The sequence below is a fragment of the Condylura cristata genome, unplaced genomic scaffold, assembly GCF_000260355.1.
Source record: "Condylura cristata isolate star-nosed mole 26May11 unplaced genomic scaffold, ConCri1.0 scaffold00020, whole genome shotgun sequence".
Lineage (NCBI taxonomy): Eukaryota > Metazoa > Chordata > Mammalia > Eulipotyphla > Talpidae > Condylura > Condylura cristata.
Genome location: NW_004567121.1, coordinates 2,121,190 through 2,144,283, shown reverse-complemented (window position 1 = coordinate 2,144,283; position 23,094 = coordinate 2,121,190). Strand labels below are relative to the sequence as shown.

General features: G+C 35.8%; 1 protein-coding gene across 3 annotated transcripts in view; it reads right to left on the bottom strand.

Annotated features, from left to right (window-relative positions):
- Window positions 1-22,432, bottom strand: part of NPHP1 (nephronophthisis 1 (juvenile)) — a 33,990-nt gene extending 11,558 nt beyond the window's left edge. Inside the window, exons 1-14 of one of the 3 annotated variants that reach the window (XM_004685996.2) lie at window positions 22,333-22,432; window positions 19,806-19,879; window positions 18,898-18,958; window positions 17,747-17,871; window positions 15,197-15,446; window positions 13,915-14,016; window positions 11,983-12,083; window positions 11,635-11,677; window positions 10,673-10,760; window positions 9,362-9,456; window positions 7,641-7,769; window positions 5,037-5,111; window positions 2,682-2,792; window positions 1,627-1,709 (exon numbers count right to left, since the gene is read on the bottom strand). In XM_004685996.2, the coding sequence (XP_004686053.1) occupies window positions 1,627-1,709; window positions 2,682-2,792; window positions 5,037-5,111; window positions 7,641-7,769; window positions 9,362-9,456; window positions 10,673-10,760; window positions 11,635-11,677; window positions 11,983-12,083; window positions 13,915-14,016; window positions 15,197-15,446; window positions 17,747-17,871; window positions 18,898-18,958; window positions 19,806-19,879; window positions 22,333-22,401 (1,406 nt within the window). In that variant the 5' untranslated portion in view covers window positions 22,402-22,432. The remainder of the gene's footprint in view (window positions 1-1,626; window positions 1,710-2,681; window positions 2,793-5,036; window positions 5,112-7,640; window positions 7,770-9,361; window positions 9,457-10,672; window positions 10,761-11,634; window positions 11,678-11,982; window positions 12,084-13,914; window positions 14,017-15,196; window positions 15,447-17,746; window positions 17,872-18,897; window positions 18,959-19,805; window positions 19,880-22,332) is intronic. The other 2 variants (XM_012727304.1, XM_012727305.1) reach the window with 2 other exon arrangements.
- Window positions 22,433-23,094: the final 662 nt, after the last annotated feature.

Sequence of the window (23,094 nt, the reverse complement as noted above, 5' to 3'; positions counted from 1 at the left end):
ATCACTTCAGTAAATAAGCAGTCTCTTTCTTAAAACTCTGAACTGCAGAAAATACATTAAAATGGGAAAGATTAATTGATATCATTTAAATGCTTTGACTTCAATAACGTGTTAAAGACAAAGTTTTATATAGGTAATTTAAATATCTTGAATCATCATTTGAAATAAAGCTATTATGAATTTATATTATTTTTAAAATATAAACATGTCATTGTTATAAAACATCTGAAAAACACATAAACAAGTAAAAAGACAAAACTGTCCCCATCCCTCCCCCCCAGTTTGGTATGCCCCTTGCCCTATCTCTTTCTATGAAGATGCCAATATATATGCACATACACAGTAAATCCCCAAGTCAGCACATGCTTTCCTATCTATGCTAACATAAAAATCAGAAGTAAAAAGCCCTACTGTACCACCTCCCCAGTTCTGTTCCTTAGAGGCAAAACAGTTTACACAGACACATCCCAACATATGTACACAGTTTCTCATGAACAAAAATAGAAATTATGATATACATACTATTTTGTAACTTTCCTTTTGTACATAATAGTAGACAGTGGAAATGTTTCTGTAGCAATACATAGGCCTCATATCACCAAAAAAATAGCTGTGCCTTCACTTTTGAAGAGATGGAGAAAACACAATTTTCCCTCCCACTAAATAAAACCAAAAATCCTGAATATTATTAAAAACAAAACAAAACCAAAAAATCACAAGAAGCCCAGGTTTCTACACCCACCTTGGGAATGAACTGCCCTCTGGCTGGCCCCTGGGGTGCCATCAGCAGGCAGTCGGGACTTTTCCCTCTGCCCTGAGGGAGGAGGCCGTGCTCCCCCTTGTGGTGTCAGTAAAGTCACAGGGAGGCAGGATGTATTATCTCAATCAATCCTCACAATAAACCTTTGGGGTGGGAACTACAATACCCCAATCTAAAAATGAGGGAAATTGAGGCTTGGTGATGCTAAGGAATCACACAGACAAAGCTAGGACTAGAGGCCTTAATTTTATAATTTCAAACCTGGGATCTTAATCAGTATCCTAGCCTCTACCCATTTATATCTCTTCTGTGAATCTCTTACTTATAGCCTGGACTTTGATTCTTTTTTGTATCCATTAAAAACTTTGGATAATCTTTTTCTTTGGATAATCTCTTTCTATATTAGAGGTAACAATCTTCACTGTATGTATGTCTTCTGGCCTTAAATTTTAAGTTTGTCTATAGTAACTGCCACCAAAGTTTCAATCACCTGCAAATGAAAGGCAGAGTCACAGAGGACCTGGGGACCGCAGAGTCAGCTTTCCCGCTTGTTAAAGAGAACTGGCGTTTGCTTCAGCATTGTGAAATGTGCTAATACCGTACAAAATTACTGAAAGACTATTCTCAGCAGATAGTGCAAGCATGTTTTAAACTAGTGTATATGTACAATTTCTTCCTCATCTACCTCCCAGGATTAGACTACATGCTATTTACATATACTACCTCACAGAACATCAGAAGCTCTCTCTCCTCACAAGTATTGAAATGTTAATAAAATATATAATCTACAAACTTAAGGTATCCAGAATCTTCAAAATGAATTCCTACACAATTATTCATTTGGAAGGAATAGAAAGATAACTTACTTTGCTGGAATAGGAATTCCACTGTCATCAAAAAGCTTAAGAAACACCCAGCCACAACTTAATTCTCCTCTTTCACCAGTTGACTAGGAAATAAAAAGAAATACAAAACTTAGTGTCTCAACCAGTCAACTAAAAGCACATACCAAGTAAGACACAAAGTTATTAGTACCTTTAAAATGAAAAAATTCATCATCATCATTTTTCACAATAGTTTTTATAACTTTCATAACAAAATAAGTGAAACACAGTAGAATTCCACTTTAATTGCAGATCAAGTAGTAAGGGTTTTTAAAATAAAAATTCTACCTTTGAAATTTCTTTTGATTACCCCCTATAATTCTCCACTATTATTTTTTATATTTTGTGGAATCATCTCAAACCACATTAATATTATATGGGATTATGAAGCTTTGTATCACTGAGAGACAGAATGCACAAATTAAATAATTCAAAGGTCTTTCTGCTCAGAACTTGATCGCGACTGTCAACTGCCAAAGGACATTCGGCTTACTTGTAGAGACTGTTCCCCCTCCTGTCTTACACATTCACAATATATATGTATAGATTTGCTTTAAAGAAATAAATGGGTGGTGTGATATCACTGATATTACCCTAAAAGCACTTATATATACGACACCTACCAGCCTATTATTAGGCTGTGGAAACATTTAATTATGATCATATACATACACCCACTGGTTCAGTAGTTTATGTGACATAAATTAATCCAACTTTCTGGTAAAACCGCTGTGCAAAAATACCAATGAGCATTTCCCATCACTTTCCCTATCCTTTTCTATACTTATTCTTTAGAAGCACTAGACATTTAAGTTATAAATGTAAACAAATGTACTTCTATTTTCAATGCTACTGATACTGAAGAAAAACATTACATATAAAATTAAAATCATTGTCATTCTCATTCCTGAAGAAATTGAAACTATTACACATAAGAATTTACTTGTATATATATACTTTTAAAAAAAAGTTTCTTTTTTAAAAAAAAAGTTCCTTTTAACTGATATATTAGAAAATTTTTCTTTCAATGAACATACATTGCGTATATAAGAAATTCCAAGTTCAAATAGTATTCCAAGATCTGGAGATGAAGAATTGGACCTGACAAAACAATCACCATCAAGCAAGCAGGGCAAGATCCCAGTAACCTGAAATAGTAAAAAATTAAAACTTACTCATAAAAATTAGAAATGGGAGGGAGGTTTCAGTTCTATTCATGCATAAATAGTTGATGCTTTTGCATCATAAGACATGTTTTTTTTTTTTATTAAAAAGTTTATTTTAACATCATTTTTCACATTTTTTTTTTTCATCTCAATTGTAATCCCCACGGGTTTCCCATCACCAAATCACCCCTGTGCCACCACCATAGTCCCGTGCATTTCCCTCCCTTCCCCCCCACCGTTTTTGATCCCATTCCCCACTCCACCCCCACAGAATGTCTCTGGTCTATGGTTGTTCATTATTTTTGTTATTTTCTCGCCTGGTCCATTATACTCCTGCTATGAGTGAAACCATCCGGTATTTTTCTTTCTCTTTCTGGCTTAATAAGACATGTTTTTTTAAAGGAAACAAAAAGCAGATGGATTGGACTCATTTATACCAATGATTTGATATTTAAAATTTTCACTTATGTGTTACTTTTTGCTCAGAGTAAAGGCTAATGTGAAACAAGTACTGTACCTAGGTTCCCAGAGGTGTTAGAAAGTTTGCATGTATAGAAGAAATTTATGTTATCCAAAGTTCTTTGGAAACAGAATGAAAATTAAAGACTTCATACACATATTTTCTCACCTTTCCTGTGCGCACCTTGTAGATTTTCCTTTTCTTTCCCTTTTGCTAATCCTACTCCCTCTCCCTCAGAGCCACATCCCTCTTTCTTGCCTATACAATTCTACTCATCCCTTATGTGTAAGTTTTCTTCTGCAGGACCTTTCCTAAACCTAAGGAGCAAAATTAATTTCATCCTTCTCTGCTCTAGAAGCTCTTGGGGGCTCCACAGCATTATAGTCTGCCCTTGTGGCACTTAGCAGTACCCACTCCAGGGGGCTATTCTCAGGATTAAATGAGGTAATGCACCTAGGAGCTTACCACAGTACTTGGCATGTGGTTAGAGCACCATGGTTCCTTTAAAAGACATGCATTATGATGTAAAAGCATCAACCATTGTGGATGAACAGAGTGGAAACTTCCCTCCCCTAACAACATCATAATTCGCTATTCTGCATGTGTATATGACTTCCCTAATGACAGGTAATACTGACAGTAACCATAATACCTTGGAAGAATACCTTATAATACCTTATACCTCACAGATACTTACTTCATTCAACAAAGTAACACATATTTATTTTTGATGACTCCAAACACTTTCTTGTTTTTTTCAAGTTTGTTTTTAGGGAAAATATATCATCACCTTTTAGACAGTATTTGATTTCCCCCTCAGGTAGAGTCCCTATACAAACAGTTCATTTCATATTGGGAAAGCATTAGAAAGTTCTATCCTAAACATCTGACATCCACAGAGATGCAGGAGCAGAATTTTTTAGTGTGATGGCAAAATAAAAGCAGCAGGGTGCTCAGATAATCAAACTGACAAATGTGGATATAAGTAGCACACAAGCAGGCGGCTGGGTCTCCTCCACATCCTGTACCCTCTCTAAACCTCCATCAGGCTTCCAGGCCTTCTGATGCAGTAAGAGGAGGGTTAATGAAAGGTTGTTAAGAACAGGACCCAAATTAGTAGTGGGAGAAAAGTAAATACTAAAGTAATAAAACTTTGGAGGTAGATAAAGAGTAAAATAAAACTGATTTCAAACAGTAAGTATATTTTTTAAAAAATCAAGGCATCTTCATTTCCACTGGCATCTAGGTAACACTGACTAAGTGGCTGGAAACTAGCTGACCTCATTCCAGGCTTTTTTGTTTCAGTCTTGACAGCACCTGGGTGTGATGTGCCAGACCCCGGGGCGCCACCCTTGGTTTTATCTGAAGACACACAGTTCTAATTGGCACAGTGGGAGATTTCATTTTTGAAAAACACTTCCTAAATTTTATCTTTTTGTTTTCATTTTTAATCAAAGGTCATATGCTGGAATGGAACCCTGAAATCCATTAAATGAGATCTTTCATATGAATCATAACTTTGGTGAGGCAGAAATCTAAGTAATTTTTATTGAAATCCTCAAAGAACACTAAAGACTCTAAAGCTCATGTCTGGGTCTTTATAAAATTGTCTTTATAAAATATGTCCTAAAAAAAAAAAAAGAAAAGAAAATATGTCCTAAACATAAATATGTTATTTCAGGAATAAACTTTTGAGTGCCTCACCTGAGAAACTGATTACATAATGCTTAACAGGAAAGGGAAATTCTCACTCACAGATTACTTACCTGCGGAGAAAAGGTCCAGGTTTTGGGCTTTTTAGGTTGCCACGTGGCTCTGACTGTATGAATGTTGCTCAGAACCTGAAATGAGATTTTCCCATCTGAATTTGTGTTGTAGAGAACTCTGAACCATCCCATCCCAAAGTCAGCAGTGTCTATAGCTAAGAGAAACAGAGCAGGAAGTGGACGCATCATGCAATTTGACTTCCAGTTGCCAGCCAGCCCTGCTAACTTAAGCCTCCATGCCCCACCGTACAGATTTGCGTGGGCCAAATTCCTTGATGTCAAATTTAATCTGAAGGTTTTTAAATTACAATTTATATTTAACTTCCTGCCCCTCTGCAGTTACTTACATCACTACATGTGTCAGAACAGAAGCAATTTTATCACTGCGTAGGTTCCATTTAATATATTCCACATGCCCAATATCACATCAATTTATCTTTACATTTCAAAAATCTGGATGCAAGGTCCATAGACTAATTTAACAGTAAAATCATTTAATGCATTTAATGATGAATTCAGTAGTATTTAATGGTAAATTATGAATGCAAGTACAATAAACTGTGAAAACTGAAATCTAAACTTCCCTCCAAAATCAAAACTTCTTAACTGCATAATAAAGTCTGATTCTGGACAGGGGTTGGAGGTTGGGGGTACAAGATAGTACTAGTGACAGGAGTTATAGCATTACTAGAGAGTAGGGAAAGAGCACAGAAGCTTCCAAATAAAATATGCTCTAAAGATAGATGAAGAAATTAAAACTTTATAATACAAAAAAAAAAAAACCCTGAGCACAGAAATTAACAAAATATGTTATATACATGTAATTAAATATTGTTTAAAAAAGCAAATCTGTTGCACAGAAGTAACTTCTACACAACAAAATAAGGGAAGAGTATGCAGTAGATAGTTAAAGCACGTTAGCATTATATATATTGATGTGGTTTTGAGATCATTCCACAAAATATAACATTTAAGAAACAATACTGAGAATTATATCATCAAGTTTAGGAGACATTCTTCATGACAACTGACCTAGTTGCTTCAAGTCAATGGCACAAAAAATGCAACACATGGACCCTCATTTAAATAATCCAACTATAAAAACAAATCTGGATATGTTTTTAGTGTTAGATGAAAATATGGAATGATTCTTAGTATGGAGGTGTGATGATGGTGATTATGCAAGCAAAGAAGTTATATAAGAAAATGTTGGCTTTTTAAATACATGTATAAATGTAAATGCACACATGTAGGAATGAAATCAAATGTCAGTTTTCAACACTTTTTTAAATGAAGGAAAACATAGCAGATAAATGAGTCAGCACAGCAAAATCTTGATAATTATAGGCTTCATTGTTGATATTTGACAAGTTTCATAATACAATTTTGATTTTCCTTATATCGTTGGAAGCATACTTAACAACAGCAAAGTTAAACCCCCAAACTCCTCCAAACCTACTCTGCTTTCAGGGTTTCCTCTCTATTTCATTGAATTCACAGCTATAAAAGAATAGCTAAAGTTAGTTCTCTAAACAGAAAGAACATGATAAAATAAGGAATCTGAGAACATCAGGAAGAACAATGGCAAGAGTGAGAATGCAATAGTCTCTTGAGTTTTCTAAATTATGCCTGATGGTTGAGGTATAAATTAAAATTTTATGTGTTATTTCTGAGTATAATAATAAAACTTTTATTTGCAAGTTGGCTTAAATTTATTAAAGAAACTCTTAAGTAAACAACATGAGTATCTGTGTAACTACTAAATATGTTCTATAACTTCTCAATTTGGAAATTAGACATCTATTATTTTTGCAGAAAATAACCTCTATTATTTTGATATTATCAAAAATAAAATTGCATCTTTGTCTTATGCTCTCATATGTGAGAGCAGAAAAATAGTATAGCAAAAGTGTTCTACTAATCTGTAATCTCATTTACATTTATAAGTGTTGGCAGAAAGAAATAATAAATAAACTGTAAAAAAAAAATGCATTCTACCAATCTACCTAAGAGAAGGCAATCTCACCTTGCCTGCTGACGACACCTACTGACTCATTTATGGCAGTGGTTTTGTGTGGTGAGACATGGGAGTGGGTCACTACAATAACACAAGAGCAGATGAAAGGACACATACTTTCTCCATACTGGGAGGTAGAACATACTAGCATGAACAAGCTAACTCCTCCCAACCTGATCTGCTTTCAGCATTCCTTATCACCATCATCCATCCAGACATGGAAGCCAGACACCGAGGTCTCCCTCTCAACTCCATAGCAAATCCATCACCAAACTGTTGGTTTTCACCTTTTAAATATCCTGCTATTCACTTACGTCCTTTACCTAAGTTATCGCCACCCCTCATCTAATATGCTTAACACCTACTATAACCAATGTACTGTTCAAGTATTATGCATGTCAAATTATTCTCATATCAACCTCAAGAGACACACATATACATGCAGAGATACCTACAGATCAATACTGACAATAAGAGAGAGGTTGAGAAAAAGAAAAAGAGATGCCATGAGGTATATGTTTAATACAGTATATTAACAAAATATTTTCCACCCTGATATGAACTGATTAACCCCCCAGTATGCTCACCTTGTTACCATCAAACAGACAGAGGCGAACATGTCTACTGAGAACCTGAAGGCTCATTCCTGGAAAAGGGATCATTTTACAGCTCCATAGGGTCAGAATCAATGAAACACGACTTGGTCTTGGCCTAATCTGAGAGCAAAGTGAGTTATAAAAAACGTTTACTTTTATGGCTTCTAAGACAAATCTGCTTTTAAAGTATTTCATAAATATTTAAGAAAATGTACACAGAATAAAAAACAAAGTTTTATGCATAAACATACATACAGAAGAAAAGTTTCAAAAGGTTGTTTTGATTTAACAAAAATTTTAGGTACATTTTTCATATAAAGATTCATAACTTAAATATCTTCAATTTTGGGTAAATAAAAAATGATGATGAAAGGAACTGCTAAAATGTCCCGACCTCTGATTCACTGTATTTCAAGTGCATTCTTACAGCCCATTCCAACAGAATGTGAGTAAGGGTAGGAGATCACCAAAGAATAGAACACCCAGCATTAATTTATCCAGCTAGCTCCTTCCAAGCACTTATGCACCTTGTTCCTTGGCTTCCCATAGAGAGGTTCTGACAGAATGAGCTGACAATTTAATGTAATTATTCAAGGCTACATCACAGGTAAAATTCAGAATATGAATAAATAAATTGGCATTCTGGTTTCTTACTAAAGAGCATCTTCAGTTCTTAACATCTACTTTATGGTCATGGGCCTTTCCTTTTAAATAACTAATTTCACCACAGACCCACAAAAATAGGATTATCTACCAGCTCATCACCTTTTCAATGTAAGAAATGAAAACTGAAAACTTAGTTCTCTAGGTACAAGTTCATAAGATTAAATCCATTTATTCAAGTTCTAGCTTACTAAACAGACCACATACAACATCTTTGTTGACTTGCAATAAAAAATATCTTTTATTGCACTAAAACTTTGTGCCACTCCATCTCATGGAATCTGACTGCAATTTGACTGTCTTTCTTTTGAGGCTCTGGGAAGGAAGGGATAAAAAACAGAAGGTAAGCAGGAAGAACAGTGACATGTTCTAATATGGTTTATATCTAAAAGTATTTATATCTGAAAAGGAAGATAATAGAATTAAATATCAAGAGGATTTTCTAATACAAATACTGGGACTACTAGAGGTATTCTATTCTAAGCTCATCCCCCCCAAAGAATTTAACCTGCTTAATAATTTAGTATTAAATAGTATTATTTAATACTATTAAGTAATAGTAAGCAGTAGTATTATTCCTACTTGATTAAAGTATTATAACCACTACTTTGACTACTAAGAATAACAATGATTCCCTTTAACATGGTTATTGACTCTTATGTGCCAATCACAATTTTCAAGCCCATCATATAATAATGCACTAATTCTCACAAAAACTCCATTTTAGAAGTGTTATTATTCCCTTTTTACAGATGAAGAAGTTAGGCAAAGAATGATGAAGATAGATATCTAGAGAGATCATTTCCTTTGTAACAGTGGGGCAAGAGAACAATGGTGAAGAGATATAAAGTCAAAGTGACAAGTCCAAGTTTCATATCAGCTATGGAATTAGCAATATGTGTTTCAAAATGAAAATACAGAAACTCTTTTTTTTTTTTTTGCTTTCTATATGCATTAACCAATTTACATTTATTGTATATATTTTACATAACTCTCAACCATGACAAAATCTGGGAAAGTCACGATTTTTTGATGGCACCTATACTCACCGTGCCTGTTTTAGCATCCCACATTAGGTCTCGGAAGGCCAGTTGTGAAGGTGTGAGTGCCGGCTGTACAAAGTAACTTGCTCGAAACTGAGTCCCTGCAAAAACAGTCTTTCTTTCATTTTCTTACAAAGAAAGGAGTGAAATTCAAAAACAAAATTCATTATGTTATGCTATAAACTTCAGGACCACATTCCTGAAGCTTCTTGCTAGCTTTCTAATGTACCAATGTAGACTCTACATTAAAAAAACAAACAGTAGGAAGTCTAAGATACAAACACAAAGAACTTTAAAGGAGCTTTAAGAAATATCTAAAAGATTTCCAGGCCAATAAATCTGCCCCATAGGGAAGATGATCCAGTCATATATTTTTATAAAATGCAGAACATCTATAAATAGTTTTTGGAGATTTCAGAAAAAATATATAGTCATTTATTTTACTTTTTAGCACACATTCTTAAATGGCTCTTCCATATTTTAGTCATGAAGAAAACCTACTATAAAGTCATTTATCAGTGCAAGAAATTGTTTGGGAGTTCCTACTCGGTGCCAAGCACTACTCTAGGAGTTGGAAACACAAATGTGAATCAGAGAAATATGGCTGCTGCCCTTATTAGTTTACAGCTTAGTGAGGGAATCAATTTTTTTTTTTTAAAGAGAGAAAAAATAAAGTAACTAGTTACTGAGAACCATAAAGGGTTTTTAAGGCAATTGAGAATAGGGGAACCTACAGTCCTCAAAGAAGGCGTCTCTGGGAAGGACAAACGGACATGTGAAGAAGATAGACTTTTGGGGAGGGTCAGAAAGAGTCTTCTTATCAGAGCAGCCTCCAAGCAGCTCTTCCACAGATAACAACTCAGGGTATACAGGAGACCCTCATTCCAACAACATTCCTCTTTAAAATGAGCTATGGTCAAAACTTTCCAAGAAGAAGGAAATCCAAGAATGAACACAGAAATACCCACTAGATATAACCCTTCAGAAAAGACTTACTGTGAAGAAAAGCAGCCAGGAAGATTTCTGCTGGAGAAGCTAGTTCTTAAAGGCAGGAGGTGCTAGGCATGCTAGTACTACCGATGAGTGAATGAATCAGGGGGAGCAGGAGAGATAGTTAAAAGTTACATTTTTGAAATAAAGGAAAGGGGCTGGAGCCAGAGAACAGGTAAAAATACTAGCCGCTGATAGGACCAGGAATGTTCTCCAGTGTCACAGCAAAGACAAGGGGACGCAGTTTATTTGGCTACGGCAGAAAAATTATACTTAAACCTTGACTATTTAACTAAAAGTTTGTGGTGGCTGATTGACATCTGTTACCTTCCTCTAGAAGCTGGAAGAGAGTGGAAGGCCTGAATCCTGCAGGAATAGCTCCCATCGTTGTTAACACATCAATAGTGTTTATCTGCTGAAGACAATAAAAACAAAGTCAATCAGCTTGTTTCCATGCACGTTTTCTCACCTCTATAATACTTATCACTATAGCACCACAACCCAATAAGCGTAAATATAAATGTACAGAGTTCAGCGGAAGAATATAGCAACTTAAACCCAATTCCTGAGGGGATGCCACCCCTGAGTTGTGGCTTCTCCTACAGACCTGAGCAGGTCCCAGAAGGAAGAGCTCTGTGCTCCAGAACAGCTCCTTCCTGCACATCCTTCATCAAAATGTTTCTACTCTTGTCCTGCTCTATGGCATTCTGCTAAATGAGTCACTACCATGAACTGATATGCACTGAAAACTCAATGGCCTTTTTTGTATGTGTACACATGCACAAACGCACACAAAGCATATTGCATAAATGATAAATAGGTTAAAAGGCCAGGAGGATTACTTACTAAACTGTTAATGAAGATTAGTTTGGGGAATAAGATAATGCATTTTTATTTCTGTTGTATAATTTTTTTGACTGATACTTTGAACTTTTGAGTTTTTCAGCATTTTTCAAATAGTAACTAAAATTTAAATCAGTATATAGCCAAATAATAGTAAGTTCGGGCAAAATGAGAGGTATTTCCAAGCCATCAAATATATCAACTATATATATATATATATATATATATATATATATATATATACATACAGAAAGATCTATTGAGAGATATTAGTACATAGACTTACAAAACCAGAAATAATGTCTTATGCTCTGTATATTTCATGCCCTTTGCTCAGTTTAAGGCCAATACTATTTACTAAAGTCTCCATTCAGCTTTTAATCTGTCCTATTTTAGAAATATTTGATAATAAAGGAGACAGTACTAACAAGACAAAAGATACCAACCTCTGAGATAGCTTTCCGAACAGCACTCCAATGAGAATCAGTTCTGGGAAGACAAATTAGCAAGGTGAGTGAGGAACTTCAATAATCAAATAACAAAGTATATAACTGTAAGTTCTGCAAAGGTAGTGGTGTTTAGATGAAACTAGACAGAACAATGTCATGCATCAAAAATAATCACAAACTTAAAACAGTGATGATCTTTAAGCAAATAGTAATATGAAAAGCAGTATCCTCAAAAATTACAAAATGTTTCCATTTAAAGAAATTCTTGAAGTGTTTATAGTAAAATTAAAAATAAGTAAAGAAAGTTTCCAAAGCCTACTTTGATAACCCCTCACACCTTTTTACCTTTGTTTAACTTCTTCTGCTCCCTCAGTAGTCTTATCGCCAATTTCTGCATCTTCTTCACTGCCTTCCTCACTTGATTGCTGGCCATCTTTATCACAGGGCTGAAAAATTATTTAAATATAGTCTTTACCCAATGCAAAAATCAACCAATAAAACTACCTTCAGAATGACCCTGGTGTAACGTAAGATGGATTTGTGAACATATAGTGAATATTCTAGGAGCTCTATCTTTGATCTGACAGGCAAGAGAGCAAAACCATCTGAAGGAAGGAAATGTAATAATAATTGTACACACACACACACACACACACACATACACACACACCAATTCTCACACACACCTCCTCACTAGTGACCATGGAGCCAAGTAAAAAAGATTTAAATAATGGCTACCTAACCTTTGCCTCTCCATATTGCATTCTATAGAAATCAGGAAAATAATTGGACCCCAGTATTTACTCTCCTCTGTACATAGGTGATACCTCTTTAGATCAACTTAGGAAACAGAAGACTATAAAGCTATAGATGAAAACCCAGAAGTCTCCTGTCAAAAATAATTACATTTTTCATGTCAATGACTCACTGTTCTTATAAGCTGAAATCAAACTTGTGATTATGGGAACAGTTCTCAGAGTAAAATCCATTGTACTGCTTCCACAGACTGAATTGTCATCTTGATTAACTTAATAAACGCTTTGTCTAAATTGAGACTTTTAGTCCAGTTAACAGGCATCTCAGAAATACAGGGAAATTCCCTCACGCCTATGTAATGAAACCTCTATGGAAACCCCTAGGTTTAGGGAGCTTCCAGATTGTTGGTGACTCTGAAGTGCTGAGAGAATGGCTCCTAGAGAGGGAAAGAAGAACAGGGCCCTACTTCCTCCCCCTCCCAATATCTGGCCTATGTCTCCCATCCATTTGGCTGTTCCTGAGTTGTAGCCTTTATAAAACTGGTAAACATAAGGAAGGAATTCTGGGTTCTATGAGTCCTCCTAGAAAATTATCAAAACTGTGGAAACCAGGTTTCCCTGGTGGCCTAGGGGTTAAGTCTCAGTGCTATCACTGTTACCACTTGAGTTTAACCCACCCACCCCCTCAAGGAGCTGACTCAGGTGGCTGCAGCAGACCTCTCCTGTCTCACCTGCTGCTCCCTTCAGCCCTGTATTTTAGTCAGCCCTCCTGTTCTACTTCCCATCTGTCTCTGGTGAATCCTCTTACCCCCTACACCTCTGGCCTACATCTCAGCTTTTCTACACACACAAAAAAAAAAAAAAAAGAAAGAAAAGAAAAGAAAAAAGAAGCACCACCACCACCAACAACAACAACAACAAAAAAACTGTGGAAACCTCTAAATTTATAGCTGGTCACTTAGCTGCAGGTGGCTTTTAGGACTTGTGACTGGCCTCTGAGGTGGGGCAGTCTTTTGGTACGGAGCCCTTAACTTATGGGGTCTGGTTAACACCAAGAGTTAACATCAACATCAGAACTAAACTGAGCTGCAGGAAACCACTTTGTATGAGAGAAGTAGTGTGGAAAAACGTTTTTTTTTTTTTTTAGTGTCAGAAAAAAAAAATGTACAAAAAAAAAGCTACAAACATGCATATATAATATGTTCTATTTTAGTAAGGTATCACATATTTGTGGAAGTTGATACAAAGTTAATGGTGGTTATGTTTTACAACAAACAACAGATGACTTGATTTTTATGATCCACAAGCATCTTCACTGTAAGATAATGCAGGAACACTCACATGCCTAAGGACATTTCCTGATGTTGCTCCCAGGCCTTGTTTCTAAAATTAAAGCAAAGTGTCTATCTCAAGTTATTCACTACTTAATTTATCAAAGGACACAGCTTAATGTTTTATAGAAAATGAAAAAAAAAAAAAGCTTTGAAGGAGAGAAAGAAAAGAATAAACAACAAAGACTCACCTCTAAGTAGGTTCTGGGAACAAGACCTTTGTCTCCTTGGGAGTTCTCAGCTATCCACCAACCATCAGGTTTTTTTTCAATTACGCAGACAACCTCCCCTTTCTTAAAGCAAAAGAAAGTAAAAAAGTAAATGAAAATTATCGTATTTTCATTAGTAATATTTTAAACCAGATTCTAGAAAAAAAGATCTTTTCTTAATATATTATTTATACTAATCAAAAGTTTTCTCAGCCCAGAACCTGTCTGATCATAAATGCAACTATAAATGAATCATTTGGTTACTTAACATGTTTAAGCCATATGTCTAAATGGGAGCCATCTCTCATTTTATAATTAATGTAAGATTTCATCATTTTGTCAAATAGTATTTTTAATTCTTCTAATTTTTTTATCCCTTTAAAAAAAATCTTGTATAAGTAACCTACAAATCTCCAAAGAAAATCAATTCTATTAAAGTTAAACCCTATTTTGAAGCAAAAATGGTATTTAAGTAATGTAATTTATCACAAAAGCTTTTAAAAACTCCCATCCATTTATAAAAATATAATCCACATTTGAAGAACAAAGAATTTCCACCCCTTGAAGTCTTTCAAAGATACAAACGTTCTTAAGATACATTTTATAGTCTAATATTGATATTTTCCAGGAACATTTAAAAAACCTATGAGTTAAACAATATAAGTATTTCCACAATAATAATCTTGTGTGTTTTATTACTAATCAGTTATCAAACCTTGAAGTTCAATAAATGTAAGAATCAAGATTTATATAGTCACTAAAATTCCTTTGGCTCATTTCTCTAGTAGGAAACACAGCCTCAGGTGTATTTGAAAACCACAACTTGATGCTCTGTCCACCTGCCACCTCTGCACAGGCCAGGCGGGTGCAGATGCAACACCCCCAGATGAGTCAACAGCCAGGACTGCTTCATGACAGCACAGTGTTCCCTTCTATCCTGAGCTGTGTACACTGCCTTAACTCAATGGAATAAGAGTATACTTATGATAATAAAAAATAAAATATTAAATTGTATCCCTATATTAGGAATTATCAACATTAAAGCTAATTTTGAAAACTGAACATTTCCACTTTAAGCACTTTACCACCAGGTAATTTTAATAATGGAATTTCATACCATTACTGCCTACATAAATCATAATTTTTTTTACTTAAATGGGTACTTAAAACTTAATACCAGGAATATGTAATACATGCAGAGTTTTCTTATTCTGTTAAGTATGCAAATGTATCCTTAGATTAGTTTCGTCTTGTTTTTACCTACCTTAAATGTAAGGTCCCCAGCTTGTTGAGCAGTGAAATCTCCAATAGCAATGTATTCTTTACTTGTTGACTGTTGAGATTCATTTTCCTCTTCCTCTCCAGTTTCTTCTTCTTCCCCTCCACTTTCTTCACTTTCTTCTTCATCCTCACCATCTTCATCATCATCTTCTCCTTCTTCTCCTTCTTCTTCTCCTTCTTCATTCTCATCAGTAGAATCATCATCTTCCTCTCTTTTAGTAAGTTCTCCAACTCTACAAAAGAATGTCTGTGATGAGTGTAACTTGAAATAATGCATTAAGGACAGATCAAGTAATGAATACCTTCTGTACAGAGCAGAGCTGATCCATCAAGGAAATAGAGTGAAAGTACAACTAAAGGTTTCTATCTCTAACAAAGAATATGTGACCTGGGCACTGAGTGGTGAGTTAATGCGCCCGAGGAATGCATGACACGACAGAGCGTGTGCTAGGCCAGAGGCCAAGAGACTTGCCTCAAATCTTAGATTTTTTCAATCCAATGCTGCTTAAGTAGTATTACAAAAGTCAGAATCTAACCATGGAGTTTAAATGCTGATTTTATCCCCCCCCCCCTTTGTTGAGACTATGATTAAGATTTACTTAAGCTCTCATTTTTTACGGGTAAAGAGGAAGCAAAAACAGAATCCGCCCCCTAAGGTTGTCATGAGGATTAGATGAATTATAAACCTGCAGAGTGTTTAGAACAGTGAGTGCCCACAGCAAGCTTGTAATAAAAGTCAGCCATGATGAGGATGATTTGATGTACCATGTCAGACACAGTGGACACAAAGGTAAGCTAGACTTAATTGTCCTAAAGGAACTCACAAAGGGATAATGGGATAATTACAGTATAGTTCAATGGTACAACAAAAGAGTTCTATACAATATATTAAAGAAAACACACAGGAGGGAAACCTATGTTATTGTCTATTGCTAGGTAGCAATGGGAAAGGCCTAGAATTAAGTCTTGAGGGATAAAAAAGGAGTAGAAAGGAGAGGGAGGTAGGGGAGAAAGAAGGCTTGAAATCAGGAAACTTCAAGTAGCTCAGAATGATAGGCAAGGCTTGGAAGAAGTGAGCAAGAGATAAGACTGAAAAGGGAGCAGAATGCAGAGCTTTATCTTTAAGATAGTCTAAAGAGCTGGAGAAATGAACCCAAATGACAGATCAATAAAACTTTTCAAACTGATGTACTAAAAGGAAAAAAGTATGCAAAGAACACAACAAAATATAAGTAGGGGAAGGGCATGATTTGATTGATAATTAGGTTACCATATGGGGAACAGACTGGTTCAGAAAACAGTTGTCTAATTATTAACCATAAATTCTTCCATTTCTTCTTCTTTTTTTTTTTTTTAACTAGGCATCATGGATAATATACTAGAGAATGTGGATCTGTCACCTTCCTTTAAAGGATGTTGAATTTTGTTCTGTTACACAGATCTTGTTCCTATTAAGGTCTGGCTTTAGACTTTATTGGAGGTCTACTTCAGTTTTTTTTCTATTCCAGAGTCACAGTTCTTAACATTAGGCTGTTTTTCCTCACTCGCAGAGCATAGGCCTTCTGTGATCTCCATTAAATACCTGAGCCATTCGCCAAGCATTTGCTTACTGTATCTGGGTACAAATGCCAATAACTCTCAGTGGCCCAGCATGTGGTTTCTACCAGGGTTTTGTGTAACCCAGGAGCCCATTAAGACTTCTGGAATTGCAAAAATTGTTTTTGCAGTTACACTCTCTCTCCTCGAAAGTTCTGACAATCTTGACAACTCCAAAACTTAATCTCTGCCTTCTCAGCTCAGTGAGACTGCTTCTCCCTGCAAAGATCCACCTGCCTGCACCACAGTCCATAGATTATCCTCACCTTACATGTCTCCCTGTATTGGGAGTATCAGCACTGCTTGGTTGATATTCAATAACTCTGAACCACTGTTTTGTATATGTTGTCAGGTTTTATAGTAAGAAGGTTAATTAAGTATAATACCAGCTACTTTGTCATTGTTGGTCATTTTTACTGGAAATCAGTGGAACTCTAGAATTCTTGCATTTTAAACGAACCATTATCATTTTCCCCAGGATCCAATACAAAAGACTGGGAATAGCATTCAAAGAATCTGAATAATGACCCTTTCTCCTTTTTCTTTCAAGTTTTCTTTCCACGAAGCAAGCACCTTTATAAACACTCCAACAGAAAAACAAGTTTTTAAAGAATACTTATGAGGAGGAAATATGCACGAGACAGTCTAAACAATTTGTGTTTATATCAACAACACTGGCATTAATGGCATTCTTATTTTCCAACATTGTTTATCTGGCTTTTCAGAGTCCATTTCCCCAACTAGATTATAAATTACCAGCACCTCCACTTCCTTATACAAGCATGGGGATCTAACACAATAAGTAAATGTTGACCGACTAGATAGGTACTTTCATTTGTTCTCTTCAGTCCTTTTATATGTCTTTACTCTGAGTCAAACATCAAAGATGCTGGAGACATAATATGTGAAAAAGAAGAAAAGGAGGAAAGAAGCATACTCAGCTGTATTTTCTCTACGTATGGACACAGCGAGCTCCTGCAGCTGGTGGGTAAGCTTATCCAAAAGACTTTGCTCCTCCTGTTTCTTCTGCTCATAGTTCCCAACAGGTGCCGTTTCATCAGACTATGAGAGGAAACAAGTCTCTTTCACTGAAAAATGTCTTTTTCCTGTTATACTTATTTTTAATGGAAAAAGAACTCCAATAAGAGTTAAAGACAAAGTAAATATCACAAGTCTACACTTTAGAGACATAAGATTTAAAAGAAATGTAGATTATGTTGGTATACAAACCGAATCAAACAATAAAATTATACAAGTTGTTTGTTTTGTTTTGTTATTGAGAATTATAGACCTTCTGTAGTGAGTGACAGACAAGATCCAGTGAGAAGGTTGGCTTTGTAGTCAAAATGGCAGATGTCAATTCGAAGTGGCACCACTTACTGGCAGTGAGACAGGAAAAGCTGCTTCACCTTGAGAAGACTTGATTTCCTAATTTGCGAAGCAGGAATATTAGGACTTCAAATGTAGGGTCAGTCACTCTGCCTCCTAAATTAAAGGATTTTGTGCCACTGGAGGAACTCAGAGATCTCTCAGGGATGGCTTGTCTCAGATGTAATAAGGAGGATTCAAAATAGGGGATATGCTTTCAGATACTTTGTACTTTAAACGGTTTGAGTCTCTGGTCGTGGACACCTCCTTGAAGCTCAGGCTCATATTTTTCAAAACTTCTGAGGGACTGCTAAGAAAAACCCTAGTTCCTCTTATTTCTGCAGAGTCACCAACATTACAGCAGCAGAGGTGGGAGGCCCACCAGCCTCCTGGCCCTCGGGCTCCCAGCTCTGCCAGCCTGCTGGTTTGCCCCACAACATTTGACATAAAAAGGATGTTAAAGCCTGAAAAAGCCACCAAAGGACCCAGGATGCTCCTTTGCTCAAATCCATAGAGAACCTGCCCCCAAAATGCTGACACCACACCTGGTTTTTCTACTCCAAAGCACATCCTTAGCTAGCACACAGGGCAAGTCAGCACACATTTTAGTGAGACAGTATCACTAGTGCAAACTCAAGAACTTACCTGCTCTAGTGAATTCCTACTTCATGGACAAATTTATATACAGAGTTTTGGTAATGTGATTATTTTAGCACTTACTTTTTTTAATTTTTCAAGAGCATTTTTATTTTCATTTATTGCCTGTTTTAACTGGATACATCTAAATTTTTAAAAAGAAAGAAAAAGATTAATTTTTTATTGTCAGAACAAGAAAATGATTTTATAAAATCATACATAAGTTTTAAGCAGGAAAGGCAAGTAGCTCTGGTGTGAATAAAGTGAAATATTCATATGTAAATGCTTTCTACCCATTGGCTCAGGTGATCCTTATACCCAAGGTCAAATACATGTAGCTAAGATAGTCAATGCTCAAAGGTGACTCAGAGTTTCAGTTCCCTGTCTCTGAAATAAGGAAGAGCACTGACTTCTCCAGCCCCAAAATTCCACAAACCTGGGACCTAACCAAGAAAACTAACAATGACAACAGCTACAATTCATTGTGCATCACGTACACTGCTAGACCAATTACAAGCATCATCTCATTTGAGCCTTAAAACCTTCTCTCCAGCTGCGGGAGGTTCTAAAACGTGACCAGAGCTTTCAGTAGTAGAATAACAATGTGAAGGCTAAGTTTAGGATTCTAGAGCTGGCCTTGCCTCACCACAGCATACTCCCCTTCTGAACTTGTCTATCCATTTGTATGAATTAGTATCCCATGACATTGTTTGAAAATTGAGAACGTTTCTAGAGAATGGACTACACTGCTTGGTACAGGTAGTAGACAAGTAGTCACACTTGTTATTCTCTATTTAATCTTATTCTTTTATTCAGACCTGGTAGGTAGGGAAAATTGTAAGAAATATTTTAAAATATATTTTGGAAAGTATTATTCATTGTTACCTCAATATTAAGGAAAAATAATAACTGAAACAATTTATGTGTTGTAACATACTATTCATTGAAATTTGAGTACAAGTCCTGTAAAGTGTCAATTTAGTGTGCTTTACCTTTGATAAATATCTTGCCTCTTATTGGCTTCTAGAACTTCTTTCAATTGACTCTCAGAAAGTAAACTATCAACCTATAACAAATAGAGACAGTTAAAAGTATGTTTTTAAATAACGTGTAAACTTAGGAAATAAACTTTCAATTCCTTTAACCAACATCTTTTATGAATTATCTTTAAACACAATGAAATTGAAAGAATGTTAGTGAACACCCATATATCCATCACCTACATTTCACCATTAACATTTTACTATACTTACTTGATCTACCTACTTATCAATCCATCTTATATTTTATGCATATTCAACTGTAATCATCAATATATTTTCCCTTAAATAAAATACTCAGGTATATATAGACATCACTATATGGTATAAAATTTACATGCAATGAAATGCACAAATCTTTTTTTTGTTTTTTTTTTATTTTAAAATCATTTTGTGCCTTTTTTTTCCATCTCAGTTGTAATCTCCATGGACTTCCCACCACCAATTCACCCATGCAAATACACAAATCTTACATTAGCTGAGTTTTGGCAACTGTAAAAATCTGTGTTTGGCAACTGTAAAAATCTGTGTTAACAACAAAGAAGAATATCATGACCCCCAGGAAATTCCCAGAAGGTATGTACTCTGTATAATCCTTTCATGTAGCATATTTTTAGATACTTCCATATTGTGTAAATCATTATTATGCCTTACTGCTGAGTGGGGTTTACCGAATACCACAAGTTTACCAATTATCATACATCTTGTATCTTGACTTAGCATTTTTGCAAACACTATATGTAACTTTGCCACACTTCTGGGTCTTTTGCTACAGGTGATGTGATAAAGAATGAAAAAAAGAGAAATAAAAGTTCACTAGTTTCTTCTCTAGTTTTGCTTTTTTTACATTAGTCTGGGAATTATTTACAAAATTCATATATGGGGTGACAGAATCAATCATCACGGCCATGGCACAAATGGACTCCTGATTACCTGTCCCATGTTCTCAAAGGGCCAAACCCAGATGTCCTAGGCATCAAAAGGTTCCTGATCTAATTCTTCTAGAGGAGGAATAATCCTTGTAACAGTTTGCTTTGTTTCATCTATGCTTACATAATGTAAATGTAGAATTAGACAAAAGACCATACTAATGTAACTTAGATACAGGACCATATCAATCATTCAAAGGTCAGTTCAAGTCAATGCCTCATCATCGCTTATTAATCCTTCCAGATTAGTACTTTGTTTTTATTACAGTACTATAGTTCCAACTGAGCCACTTAGGAAATATTTGCCAAAAAAAATCTCATAATTGCATAAAATATGAGAATTCAGTAAATCTGTCTGCCATGGATGAATAGTTTGTATTTAGTGAAACAATATTGGGTAACATATGAAATGAGAACTTAAAAGTTTAACAAATTAAAAAAAGAACTTTAGAAAATAGATGAACAACTCATTAACTACTACCTCTTTTACAAAGTAATATATACTTAGTGTTCAAAATTAGAAAAATATCAAAAAGTATGAGAGAAATATAATAATCACCAGTATTTTGCCAGACTTATCATCCTGGCTTGTTTTCTTCTATTTTTTTTTCTATGTATACAGCATATTAAAAATTTTTATTTACCGTATATTCAATTTTATATTTTTTCTAATTTGACATTTTATTACATATTTTTCCTAAAACATTCAAATCTCTTTAACAAAATTTTAACCAAAGTTTTATATCATTCCCCTATTATTGATCATATAAATTGTGTCTTTTCTATTGTAATACCTTGAAAAGCAATTTCATATTCCAATCTCTATTCCCATTTTTTCATTATTACCTATGTCAAACTTCTGAAAATGTAATTATTCAGCCTAGGAGGATGAATATTTGCTACAAAGTGTCAAGCTGTTTTCCAGAAATGCACAGTTCAGTGTTAAGTATCACGCCCTCTCCATTATTGTGTATCTGAGTATTGTGGATTTTTATTTTATGTTCATGATATCTTATTTTCTTTGTAGCTGATTATCTTTTGAGGTTTACTTTTCTCATATTTATGAATTACTTATATTTCTTCTTGCGTTCATGTCCTTTGCTTATTATTCAGTTATTTTTCTTATATACTATTTCTTGGCACTTACTTCCCTTGAGTTCACGTGAGCAATTACAGATAACCGCCACTGAAAGAAGGCTCAAAGGAAAACGGGCATATAGAGGCGAGGGATGCTGGGCGCAGCGTTGTTTGGAAATGGTAATGGCTCTAAGGTTAGATTTGGAAGCGAGGTGCGGTAAGGGGTTAAGGTTTGGAGATTGAGCTATCGGGGTGGGAAAGGTGGGCAGTCTGTGATCAGGGGTTGGGCTGGTAATGAGGGGTCGGAATCTGGATGAGGTCCCGGAATACACAGGAGGGTTGGGGTGGGGACCACGACTTGGGAAGGTAAGTAGGTTAGGGGTAGGTTCTGGCTGCGTTCCAAATCTTGCCCGCCGCCAAGCCCAGGTCGCTTCACGGGGCCCAGGTCGGTAGTTGGGACAGCTAGACCGTACCTGTTGCTTTAATTCCTGACTGCGACGCTGCACGGTCTGGAGCGGGTCTCGCCGCCGCCGAGCCAGCATCTCCCCCGCATTTGCCTGGAGCTCCAGCCGTTGTCAGGGAAACCAAGACGGCAGTACAGAAAAGTGACACCATCATAGCGCGCCAGCCTCTGCAGCACGGACGCGGATTGGCTGGGGAAGATTTTCTATTGCAGGAGCTATTTGCTGGAGGTTCTAAGCTCAGGTCCCTGCCCATGTGGTCATCTTTTCGCCACAAATCCCGAAGGAGTTGGGGGTGGAAATGGGGGAAGGGTTGGGCTAACGCATAAGGCATTCGAAACTACAAGTCCCACAATACCTCACCACCATGACATTCCTGTTGGGACACACGTTCCTGCACTTGTTTAGTTATAGCCGTTTTGCTAAACTAATCTTAAATTTTACAATTTAAGCATCTGAAATTAAATTCAAGGATAGTTTTCCTATATGGCCTTCATGGACTACGTGACTCCGTTGCATACTCTCCCTTTACAAGGGAGTTTTTACTTCTTTGCCAGTTGCAAAAGTTTCGTTTCATTCTAGTTTTGCACTTTGTCGATCCTGAATTCTGTGAGGGTATTGGTTGTATTTGTTCTACAATAAGCCTGTGACTACATAACTGATTCTCATCTTACATCTAATCTCAGGGATATTTTAATAACCTTTCCCCAAGTGGGACTGAATCCTATAAATCCAATTCCTCAACTTAGTACTACACCAAGGATAAACTGAGCT